The sequence below is a fragment of the Cyrtonyx montezumae genome, unplaced genomic scaffold (genome assembly GCF_038088225.1).
Source record: "Cyrtonyx montezumae isolate F1298 unplaced genomic scaffold, pur_monq_1.0 scaffold_11, whole genome shotgun sequence".
NCBI lineage: Eukaryota > Metazoa > Chordata > Aves > Galliformes > Odontophoridae > Cyrtonyx > Cyrtonyx montezumae.
The window spans coordinates 13126520-13139374 of NW_027071837.1; the positions used below are offsets into that span (position 1 = coordinate 13126520).

The 12855-nt window shown below is 38.8% G+C and overlaps 1 protein-coding gene across 2 annotated transcripts in view; it reads left to right on the top strand.

Moving 5' to 3' along the window:
• The window catches only part of AMMECR1 (AMMECR nuclear protein 1), an 89788-nt gene that overhangs the window by 56086 nt on the left and 20847 nt on the right, over positions 1-12855 (top strand). Inside the window, exon 3 of one of the 2 annotated variants that reach the window (XM_065729633.1) lies at positions 3084-3194. The exons of the other annotated variant lie outside the window; for it this stretch is intronic. Coding sequence (XP_065585705.1) covers positions 3084-3194 — 111 coding nt within the window. The remainder of the gene's footprint in view (positions 1-3083; positions 3195-12855) is intronic. 2 annotated transcript variants of the gene reach the window in all.

Here is a 12855-nt window from a genome sequence, read left to right on the forward strand (position 1 = left end):
AAACAACCAAACAGCAACAGACTTTTTCTGAAGGAAAATGGATGAAAGAGGAAAATAAGGATTTTTGCAAGTAGAAAAGTTATATATTTACTTAGCTATATATTTACTTAGCTGTTCTTGATGTTGACATCTGGAATTTGGCACTGTACTGCAAACCCAAGATCTGAGGCTGTTGTAAAGTTTATTTGTGGATTATTACAAGCCTTGAAACATATGAAAAGCGTTGGAGGCATGGAGAAAAGAGGCAGCAGAAACCAGGGATGCCAATGAAAAGCAGAAGAGCGTTTCTAGAAAGAAACAAATTCTTAGCATAATTTGCCTAGTTCAGGTGAGCAAGTTTTATATTGGCTCTTTAGTGTAAGAATAGAAATGCTCTGTGAAGCTATGAATGACAGGCTTGGACATGGTACTAGGCTGTGAGAGTCAGCCCTAAAAGGGAGCAGTGTGGATAGTTCAGAGATGGAAGCATTACTGCAGGTGCAAGACCCTCCTCAGTAATAATTCTGCATACAGATCTGGCTACCAGTGTTCGGGATTGAAACTGGAATAAGGTGTTGAGAAGAGCTGTGATGATCAGAACAGAAAGAATTCTTTTAAGGGAAACTTAACGAATGTGACCTGTTTTAGCTCAGCATAGTGAAGACTGAAGAGACAGAAATTCTTTGTATGTTATTCCCCAAAGTATTTATACAAAGGAAGGGAACAGAGCTCCTTAAACTGAAGGGCAGTGTTGGTGGAGGAATAGCTAGGTACAAGCTATGGGATGCATTTCAGCAGGAAATCAGGATGTTTCCTGAGCTCTTGAACTTCAGTGAGGCTTTGAGGCAACTTCCTGATTTTTCATTTGGGGTTCTTCCTTCTCCCCATTATTTCTAGAGTTTTTTAAGGTAGAGAACATAGATTATTTATGAAGGAAGTGGTATAATGTAATTTTTCCTTATGCTATTATGAGCTGTGAAGATCTCTTCTGGCCTTATTTCTAGAATCTTAACAGTTGGAATCCTATTTGGTCTCTGCATTCTCTGAACTTTGGTCTATGTTGTACTTTGAAGACATCTGCAAAGGTCTTTAGGAGAAGTAATTCTGTTTAGTAGGCTTAAGTCTTCTGTGTAGACATGCTGATACTTTAGTGGCCCCTGGGGAATGGGGAGGCAAGAGTTGAGGAACACAGAAATTGGAATGCTGGAGAAACACCTTTTGCCAGATGTTGTATTTTATATCATCTGTACCTATATAGTGCTTTCAACTAATGAGCAGAGGTTTGAATTTAGTATTACTCGTAGTACAAATGCACAGCTATATAACCTCCGCTCTTTCTGTTGGTACTCAGCGATAAGAACTTTCAAAACACATGTAAATGTCTCCATCTGTTTGGTGGTGGTCTCAGCACCTTTTCTGATAATGTCCTTGTAAAGTAGCTGTAATGAGACACCCTAGAATTCCATTTTGACAAGAAAGTAAATGTATGTGTTTCCTGGAATGCCCTCTGCTAAGTGTTTTACAGGTTATAAATCTCATAATCCAAAGGTAAAGGTCAATAGAATAAACCCTGTGTGCAATTTGAATCTTTCTTGGGCTTGTTTCTGAGGGAGAAGGTATCTTCAGGAGCATTGCAATCTGATAATTTTGTCAGTAACACTGAGGTGAAACTGAGATACCATTCTTGGAAACGTTGGTCAAATGTTGCTTGTTGATTTGGGTGAAGGAGTAATTGCACAATATCCTATCTTATACTACTGTGAGGTAGCAGTCCCTTTTGGCTTTATGCTTGTCAGTGGATTTTGTTCAAGGATAATTGAATACCCTGATGGGGAGGGACCCACAGGGATCACTGAGCCCACCTTAGTTTGGGGTGAAGCGAGGTTGTTTGTTTTTTCATTTTCCCTAAACAATTTAAAATTAAACCATAAAGGCAACGTGCAGTAAGGAACATCCTTATGTGTCTGACGTGGTTGCAAGTGTTCTAAATGTCAGCGATGCACCTCATGGCTCAGCTTTTGCACAGCATGCCTGTAGTCTTCGTGCTGAGAATGATGTAGGTTTAGGCCTCAATAGCCAATGATTTCACATAAGAATTAAGACCATGTTTAAGGTGGAAGGGCTGGAGGTGTTTGCTTATGTAGAAACATAAACTTGTGATCAAGAACACTGTGTCAGAACATTCAGCTAAAGTGACTTATTTTTTAAGCTTACCAGTAAGGGTAAGAGCAGGTGTGTTTGTGTCATCCACTTTGACTTGCTTGCTTTCTGGGGGAAAAATATATATTTTTTCGTCTCTATAACCACTGTTTATCTCAGGATTGGAAGTCTCTTTCTTAGAGTTTAGAAGAGTGGTTATCCAGGAACCGTGCACGCTTCCCTGAGAAGGTCAAGTTTCTTTAGCTTTTGTTGCTTCTGTATTGATGCAGGGCTACAGGACTGAAAAGAAGACTTTTGTCCCCAGAAGTTGTGTGGTTCCTTGTGAGCCTAGTACCTGGATTAATGCAAAGTTGTTTGTTAACAGAAATGTTTCTTTGTAATGGTTGAACTTGTGATACATACAGCTTATTAGGAGTTTTGGTCTGCTTGGGTAAGATTCTTGAATACGAACTGGAGATGATTTGGGATTCAGGGAAAGAATAACTTGTTAAGGTAGTCCTTTAACTTTGGAGGATGTTCCTAAGTTCGCTTGCTTTTCAAAGCACTTCTTGCCAGGTACTTCCAGAGTAGTTTCTTGCCATCAGTGTTAAAGACCAAAGTGTATTGAGGTGGAGAACTAACCTGACACAGGTGTTTTTCTCTTCTGTGAAGGCTTCTTTATTTATAGATGTCTAAGATGAGGCTTTTCCCCTTCTCAGGAGAAGGGCAGGATGTTAAGCATACCCTATCTGCTACCAGCAGAACTTTGTTCTGGCTATTAAGTATGTTGCTAGTATTTATTTCCTGATATATTACATGAGCAGCATTTCAAGAGCAGTCAAAAGAATTGCAACTTAGGTATGTTATTTCTCCCATTACTGAAAGGAAGGGCACTGTTACTGACATTCCACACTGTCAATAATGCTTCTGTGATCATGTCTTTCTTTTTTCCTTCCCTACAACAGCCCACTGTTTGTAACGTGGAAGATTGGTCGAGATAAACGATTGCGTGGATGCATAGGTACTTTTTCTGCCATGAACCTGCATTCAGGACTCAGGGAGTACACACTTACTAGGTAAGACTTTGTTTTCTGCAGCCTTGACTTATGTGTTTAAATACTGTATTGGGGAGATGATGGGTGTGCTTTGGTTTGTTTTATTTTTTGGCTGTGTCATTGTACTGATCGATGTAAACTTCCATCTCCTTTGGATGCTAATTATTGCCTGGTTATTTGACTATTTGGTGTCATGAGATTATGTTTTAATTTAAAAACCATAACTTGAACCTTTATTTTTATTTTTTACATTATTGGTTTGGAAAACTGTTCTCCAGTAGCTTATTGCAACTCACTGCTGTAGTGTTTTCCCCCTGTATCCAGACAAATTTTAAGCTTAATAGTTAATGTTAGGGCAGAAGACCAGAAAGTCAGATTTTGGGATTATCCTATTCACGCTTCTAAAACAGCAGGTATTCTCACCTCTTCTCCATCAGGTGCTTCCAATCAGCATTCCAATTTAATGCTACAAATTTCCATTACATGTTACTCTTCAGATACATCCCAGCCCCTGAGTGGGAAGCTTCTGGATGAGGGAGGTAAGTGATGATAATCCTTCACTCCCCGGCAGCATAATCCTTCATTTATTTTGATCTACACCTAAATTCATTCACCTTAATATTGTTCCATTTTCTTTGCATAGAGTGAAAACTAATAAGTTGATCACTAGAGCTAGTAGCAAGCTTTCTACTTGTTTTTCTAAGTTTTCTTTATTTTCTAAAGAATCGATGGGATTCTGTACGCACAGTTATAATAGATTGTTCACGGTGCTATAAAGTAGAAACTACATGCAGGCATTTGAAGATCTCTAAAACTGTCATCTCTTAAAATAATTGGTGCCTCCCAATTGCTTTGGATTGGAGGCTTCCCTCCATTCTGAGAACTTCCTCTCCTGTTAAAGCATCATGTAAATCTCAGTATGAAGTAAGATTAGTATGGGGAATGTTCTTTGTTATGTGTCTCACTATTCTGTTTCAAGCTTTTCATTTTATGCTTACTTCTTCTCAGCTTGAGAAAATCAACTGCTGGAGTCCTTTATAAACTTCTGAAAGATCTAGTTACCTTAATTGTGTTGGTTTTATTGTGTGGTCTGGAATATTTGTGTGCCCTTTAAAACCTTAGGGGGGCAAACAAATCAGTGAGAAGAAGCTTATGATCTTAAAGTAATTCTTCTGTTGAAGGTTAAATGCCTTACAATCTTAGATATTAGTGAGTCAAAAACAGAAATAACTCAGAAATGACCATTGAAATGTAAAGTTCCTATTTGAATGTACCAAAACTTTGTTCTTTTATCTCAATTGTTATTTAAAAAAAATAGATAGGGATACCTGTGAGCAGTTTCCTTCACGATGTTAGTCTTTCCAGCTACAGGGCTTCCAGCAGAGTATTTGAGGAGTTACAGAAGCAACTTTGACATACCTCAGAACTTTCAGAGCTCCACAGGCCTTCCTAGGAGGCAGCAGAAACCAGGAGATGGTAACTTGGGCTGTAGACTGTTGGAGAAGGCGCAACAGTTCCTGAAAGTGAAGAAAAACTTCTTCAGGCAAGGCAAAATTAATCAAAGTAGGTAGTGTGTGAATGGGCTGTCCATTTCAGAAAGTGCAACTTAACATATTTTTTAGTTGAGAATGATAATAGGCAGATATTCTTCTGATTTCATTTTACTTTGATGCTGGACAACACATTTCTTCGGTTACTCTAAGGGTATGGCACTGCTGAACAGAACCAAGTTGTCTGTTCATTCTTAACCTTTTTCAGCACTCTCCTTGGGATTGTGACCCAATTTTCAGTGAGAAAAATATTCAAGACCAACAGCTGTTCTTATATGTCCTGGTGCTTAGCAATCAAAATATACAGTTTCCATCAGGTGAGATTTTATTACCGACGTGCTGAATAGTGTTTAGGATCACAACAAATAAATTTTTCCTTTATTCTAGTAGTGATCTCTAATTGTATAGTGTATACAGTGTGTGGTGTGTCTCTCTGCCTGCACAAAATAGTGTAACTTCTGTCAGTAACGTAATAAGAGTTCTCCTGAAGTGAACAGTTTCCTTCCAGAGACGGAGATGCACACAAATTCAGAAAACCTTTCTTTTGTTTCTGTACAAAAATGCTGATGATGTGTAACCAGGAGAGTCTCTCTTCCCTGTTTTGAGCTCTGTTGACTGTTGCAATGGTATTGCCCATACATTCTAAGCTGGAAATTTATGTAGAGTGATTTGTCATTAATTGGATGCAACTTGCTAAGTCATGGGGAGAGATGAGAATACCCACGGTTTGAAAACGCTAATACAGTATTCCTAATAAAATCTTAGAACTCAATTTTCTCTGTGTATCAGTGGTGCAAGGAAAGAAATTTTATTATTAGAATCCTTTGCAGAAATTTGTGACAATTCAGTTTTAGTAAACGTATTTTGAAGGGACCAAGAGATTACTTGGATAGATATCTATCCTTTTTGAGAATATTTTAGTGCATTGAACATTTAAATTAGGATATAAGTTGTTCATTGTGGGCAAAATAGTCCTTTAGATTGAATGTGTAAATATCCCAGCTGAATGCATAAAAGTAAATCAATCCAGATTATGAAAAATACCTTGTGTTTTACAGCTCCTTGAAGAAAATACTCTGAACTTGGAAGCAGGTTCCCACAGAATTTCCTCACAGGTTGATAAATTATTTTTTTCATGTATTCTGTTCAGCAGTAAGACTTAGGTTTTGGTCTTGAAGTTCTAAACTCCTGTTCTCTTACACTTCAGGCATTGAAGAAAATAGTTTTATTTACCCTGTACTTTTTCTTACACTTAGTAGATCTAACAAGTATAGTTGTAGCTGCTTTTGTTTTATCCTATCAAGGCTAGAAAAAAGTGTGTGTATATACATATATATATATATATATATATGAGGGGAAAATACTAGAGTCGATGGGGATAAGGAGAGACGTTATATAAATCTCCTGTCATAGAAGAGGGCAGTGAAAAGAGCCTGGAGATCTGCAGGCCTTGGATTGGAATAATGGTAGAGAACTGGAATTAAATTTTGAAGTAACATGTAACCCACCCTTCTTAACTACTACAGACCTGCGTTTACTGACTGTGTGATGTCATCTGTCTTTTTGTTGTGCGTTCTACTTAACGTTCAAATGGGAGAGCTGAGTACCTTCATGGTTTCAGCCTTCCTTTCATAGATGTGGCTGGTGAAGATGCAAAAACAAAGAGGGAAGCTTGGGGTGAGAAGCATAAAACTAAAGGAAATGAAACTTGCAACCCAGCTGTCTCATAATTGAATTTGGATGTAAATTCTAGATGTGGCTGTTGGCTCCTGGCAGCACCATCGACCGTGCTGTGTGTGTCAGTAATTTCAGGAGTCCTGGTCAGTGGTGCTGCCGTGTTACCTGTCTTCTCTTCATGAGAAACGTTGTTTCTCCTGTTGAACACGGGAAAGGCAAATCACCTGCAAGACTGCTGTATGGCAGACTCATTTAAGAGGTAAAATAGAAAACAAAATTGATCGTGTTGAAATAGATGTCGGCCTTATTTAGTTAAGATTAGAGGCAAGTATTTGCACAGGCAGGGTAGCTCCCCTCTCTGTTCAGCTGAGCTTACCATTCTGTTTAATCTGTTTGTTTTGACTAATCATAGTCTCTTTCAATCTGCCCTGTATCTGCCCACACAACCCAGTGCTCACTTCACAAAGGCTTTGCTATCAGGCGGCGTTGCTATGGCTGTAGATAGGCACTGCTGCTGACCCAGGGCACGGCGTGCTGGTGTACCTGTCTGTCGTTTTGGGCTTGGGAAGTGGGGAAGGTATGGGGGTGTTTGATGCTTCTGCTGTGACCTTCACTGTTCACAGAAGTCAGACTGAATTAATTCCTGCCAGTAGCATTTCATGTGATGTTTCACAGAGCAGTTGTTTCTGGGCTGCCCACTGATAGTACTCTGCAGGCTGTCTTACAGTGTGGCTTTGAGTAGAATACTTCTTGAAGCCAGCTGTTTTACTCTATTACTACTCTATGTCTGTGAGCCACCAGTGAGAAAGTCCTCGTAATTGTGAGGTGAAACTTACGCTTTCAGAGTTAAACTGTGGAGCAGTGTGTAGTTGTCTCAGCCTGAACTCAGCAGCATTGTGCTATTCTGGTATGTTAAACATTGCCTGTAAAGCCAGGAAGCATCATACTGTGTCCGTTGCTTGCTTTTCATTTGTTTCTGTGAAAAGCAGGTGTGCAACAGGGAAGTCGGATGTCAGTGATAACTGGAGTTTCTAGCATTTGTTGGTTGCCTCTGAGTTTTCAAGGATGAGGCAGAGGGCTCAGAGTGTGCTGCTACTATAGATGACCAGCAACAGATGGAGAATTTCAAGGTGAGAAAACATACTTAAGGAGAGCTGTGGTAACATTGTTCTGTGTTTGGTTGAGTGGATAGACGATCCTTGCAGCCAGTTATGCATTTGAGGAGCCAGTAGCAATATACATCTGGAACTTTTAACTGCCACTAACCCTTCAAGATGCCATTTAGTTAAGCTGTTAGCGGGGATGCAACCTATACGATCGACTCAGCTTTAATAAAAGTGCAAAGGTACTGTACATGCTGTCAAATCCATTTGAAACAGTGAGGCAGCAAGAAGCATAAGATGTCTTTTGCTCATGCCATCATATCCCTCACTGAGTGACAGTCTGTGCAAGTCTGCAGTTAGGAGCGATTTCAGAGCATCTGATGTTCCTGGAGAGGTAGGAATTGAGATACCAAACTGATACTTGGTAGTTGGTCATTTTTCCCTTAGTCCAGGGTCAGATGTTTGACTAATGAAAGTTCAAAGGTACTGAACAAGTTTTGGGATTGTTTCTTTGTTAATCAGTACTGTAAACTTCACTGAAAGTTTGGTAGTTTGTGTTATTGCTGTGACATGGTCAGTATAAGGTAGAGGCTGCTCTTCATGTAGTTGGAATAGTGGAGAGGGTAATTTAAGCTTGAGGGTTTCTCATCACATTGTAGCAATCTCCAGTCCCTAAAACTCCCCAGTGAAAGAGAGGTGTCTGAGCCTAAGCTATGTTCAGAAGAGGCTTAGAAACACGTAGGCTCTATAGCCGAGTAGTGTTACTGCTCAGAAGGGAAGAAGGACTGTCTGCTTCAGAGAGGCTGGGATTATACCTGAGGAGATGGCAGGCTGTATTAGGGCAGTACATAAACTGGTTTTTACTAGATCAGTTTCGAAACTATCTGCCATCATGACTCAGAGATAAAGTGTGAGGGCAAAAGGTATGGCATCTTTAAGACATTATGCATGGCCACAGGATTTGTGAACAGCCAGTAGTTGAGATTATCCTGATTTGTTAGGTGTTATGTACTCCTCAGTATATGTTGTCAACCGTCTCTGTCTACTGGTGTGCACTGTGCCTTATTTACCTTTATGTATAAATGGTTTGCAAAGGTAGCTGTGATTTTCTTTCCCTTACAAGCTTAAATGAGTTTTGCCTTATGGTCCCCAGTGGTTGTCAGAACTAGGCCATGTGCTGTTTCTTCCCTCTTTCCTCACATACACAAAATAAAATATAGGAAGTGGAAGAGAAATTGTTAAAAATGAGTGCATTATAATTAATATCAGTAATGAGGGGAAAATTAATGAAGGTATTTTTTGTCAACAGTAGTTGGATATTATTTTTGTTAGAAAATGGATCCCTTAAGTTTTTGAAACTGGTGTCTTAAAAAGAGTCAGGTTGTTGTAAGTGAGGTAGGATGCATGCAGAGATATAATCTCTTTTATTTGGCTGATGCAGTTGCAAAAATTAGATAAGCTTTTAATTCACATGCCTTTCTGTAAGTAAGCTGTTACAAAAGTCCTTTTTAGTAATTAACAAACTTTTTTATTTAGGAGGCAAGTTAATTCAGTAGAAGCCTAGTCAGGTTTTCTTTATATTTTCATTTTCCCTTTAAATTACATTTATGTTCCCTTCTGATTGTCTTTGAAGTTATAACTTTGCATGTGAAATGCTAATATAGGAATATGGGGTTTCCAGATGTGGTCTGGGCATTCACAGTGTTAGTGAAGGTAAGGTGCACTGTGTTAACATTTGTATTTTTTCCATATCTTTATAGAAATTGCACCTGATTTAATAGAATTGCCTTAAATTCTGAAGTTGGAACAAGACTAAAATATGTTGAGAGTTCCGCAGTAATCTTTGCTTTATTAATTACTATTGTGTGCATTTAATGTGGTGGGGTTGACCTCCAAAGGTATTACTAATAGTCCTAGACATCTCTCTCCCCCTTATTATTATTACCCAAAATGCTGAAGTGCATAGTTTTAATATGATCTGTTGCTTCAGATATCTGAAATGAAAAGGTGATGTATTGACACCTTAATTTTTAAATGATAACTGATTAACCTTAGTGAAATTGAGGCAACATTGTAATAAAACATTATGCAGACTCATGTTTACCTGTTTTAAGTGTAGATGTTATATTCTGCTGAAACCTGAAGCTGTTGATATTTCTAAGTCTCATTTTAGGCAATAAAACCTTGTTTTGAACTATTGTAGACATGAATTCTGCAAATACCACTTCAAATTGGGTGAACCTTCAGATGTGTCATAGTGGAATATAATTGTTTAGTAATAAAATGGATTATTATGTAAACTCACAGTACCAGGAACTCTAAGTGAAGTATACAAATCTGAATTTATTGAGCCAAGCTTAGTTATTCTGAGTGAGTCAATCCAGTAAGTAGATCTGTAATGATTCTGTGCATACAGTGCCAGGTTGTTATTTCAGGGAACTGTTGCTTATCAGAACTGTCTCCTGGCTTTTCTCAAAACGACAAAGCTAAATTGCATACGGGCTCTAGGAAGTTGGGGAAAAATCCCTTCTGCTTTAATGATGGATTAAATGTTTCTCCTTATTTCATTATGAAATGTAAATGAAATGATGTTATTGTTCAGATAGAAGAAGCTTGTTTTTGTAAATACGTTTTTGTATGTTTGTATGTGTAGGGATATAATAACTGCCTTTTTTTTCCTTTATTAAAATGGGGGGTGGGAGTGCTTGCAGTATCAGTTTTGTAATTATTGGTCTATTATTCCTGAGAAAACCCTGCTAGACCTGTGGACTTAATGGTACGTGATATGCTGTTTCCTTAGTAACACTTCCTGAAAGAAAGCAAGGCAGAGCACTACAAATGGGAGGACAGGAAAGGAAGAGGATGTAAAGATGCCCTATCAAAGCTTTTTAAATAAAGGGAGGGTCATTAAATATCGGCAACAATTTTACTGGGAAGACTGAATCAGAGAATATGAATTCTTGGCTCAGGGAGGTGTGTTACTGCACTGGGTGGGATAAACTTATTCTGTGAGGTGACAGTTTATGAAAGGTAATTGGAGGTCTAGGAAAAATGGAATTCTGGAATTGAAGATGATCAGTGCAAAGCGGCTGAGTAAGGTTGGGGGGCTTTCTGCTGGGGCTGTCCTACGTGCTAGGTCTCAACCTTAGAAGAAAACTCTCTGAAAGTAAAGTACTTATTTCGTCATTATATTGAAGGAAAAAAAAGAAAATAGCTGTAGGCAAAAAGAACAAGCATTAAAGCCCAAGAATTCTGAGAATATGCTTCATACAAAATGCATTGGAAAAGTCAAATTGTCTTGCATTAGTTGGTATGATTTGTAGTATCCAGAATAAATCAGATATTCCTGAAATTTGACTGAATGTTGATGAGTAACTGGGGATATCCCACAATTACTCAGACTTTCCAGATGGGTTTCAGGGAGGAGCCATGTCGTTTGTGACTCTAGGCTTTCCCACGATGCTCGTGTTTTTCTTGTACTTCCCACACAGTCTCCTTTTATGTGAACAAATGGTGTACACCCCGGGAGTTCAAAGGCGCGGGTCTAGGTGGGTTGGCACACTAGTTGGGTGGAATGTCAGGTTTTCATTTGGCTTTGAATGTTACTTGACATAAATAATTGGGAAGCAGGGTGGGGTTAGGGAAACTGGCAACCCTGGTTATCTTAGCAAAGCTTTAAAATTCATTGCCAACACTCATTCTTCCATTAGTGATATGGATAGTCATTGGTATTCCAAGGGGTTTTCTTTGGTTGGCTTTTTCATCTTGTTGTATGACAACTCTCAGAGGGAATGTTCTTCAAACTGTTTCCTAAAATATCTGTTAGAATGAAAGTTGTTTTCAATTGAGAGTTTCAATGATTTCTTAGATTCTTAAGCACTACAAGAAGGTATCAGATTAAGAGGCAGTGCTGATAGCAGGTAGAATTGCGTGTTGACACAGGAGAGAAGCGTAGATGGAACGTGTCTCACAGCAGTTGTGTTTTAGAGGAAGATTTTGCATATATGGAAACTTGTAGCTAGGACAGAGAAGAAGTTGGCATAAAGTTACCTGCTTCTGGGCAAGCTTCTCTGTTCTCAGCTCAGCAGGAAATGTTTATTTTTAATACTGAGTAAGGGACGTTTCCCACAACTTTATTACTAAGGAGGGAAAAAAGCCCAAAACCAAATAGCAAAAACAACCCTTGGGAAGTGCTACATATGAGAGGGATGTTGACATAGATTGTGCCTCACTTCCTAATATGCTTGAAACTGAGGTGCAGCAAGTGGTGTATTTGATACCTGAGATAGTAGAAATAAATGCAGTCTTTCTTCTGTTCAAGAAGCTACGTTACATGAAATCTACTGTTTTAGTAGATGTTATCAGGGATTAAATGAGGCTAAAGGAAAAAGAAATGTCTCTTACGTGTACAAGCTGTTAAAATCTTTAAACTCTGTAGCTTTGTGTGGGAAGGACTGTGGGAAAGGAGTCTCGATTAAAGTTTTCAGTCTGTCAACACCTCCTCCATTTAGGAGTTTTCTGATGCTTCCTTTTGAGACTGTATAACGAAGCCGCAGCACGAACTGGGTGTGGGAGACCAGGCTCCAAAAGCCCTCATTATCTCTCTGCACTTTAACACAAAAATGTTGAAGCTCTTAAAATGTAACTTGCTATTTTCATAGTCCAGAGTAATGAGAATTAAAATGCACTTGTAAGTTATAGCAAGATTTTATGCGTTTTTAAACAGTGCCAACAGATACTTGTTTCTGAAACTCATTCCAGTTGACACCAGGAGCAGAGAATCTATTCCTCATGTCCTTTACAGTTGAGAAGGTAAGAAAGCCTTTGGAAGAAATAGCCCATCTGCCTCTGGTTGGACGTGAGCAGCCATGTGCAGTGCTGAAGAAAGTCTGAAGACTTCTAATCCTCAAAGCCTCTGACTCTGGGGCTCTCCAGCAGTCTCATAGCCCCCAGCAGCCCGTACTGTTACTGCTTCTGTCATTTACATATCTGTGGGAGTGGGATTTCTGAAGAAAAGAGGGGTAACCTGGCTTGACTTTCATCACTGACAAGTGACTGAAGTTTCACTGTTCATTTGTTGCATTAGAATAGATGGGCACATATGTGTATCTGAAAAAGAACAGGTTTTTTTCCTAAACTAATTTTAAAATAAAATACTAGGGACAAAAGGAGCTGAGGTTAGTCTCTTCTCTTTGAACTCTTCATGACATTTTCAGCTGTACTCATGAGAGATAGCAACCCATACATTTTATACATAAAACACTCCATCACAGATTTCTGCTTTTGTGTGAATTTTCAAAACGTTTCTAAATATAATGGAGGGTTCATAAATAGCCACTCACAGGAGCTTTT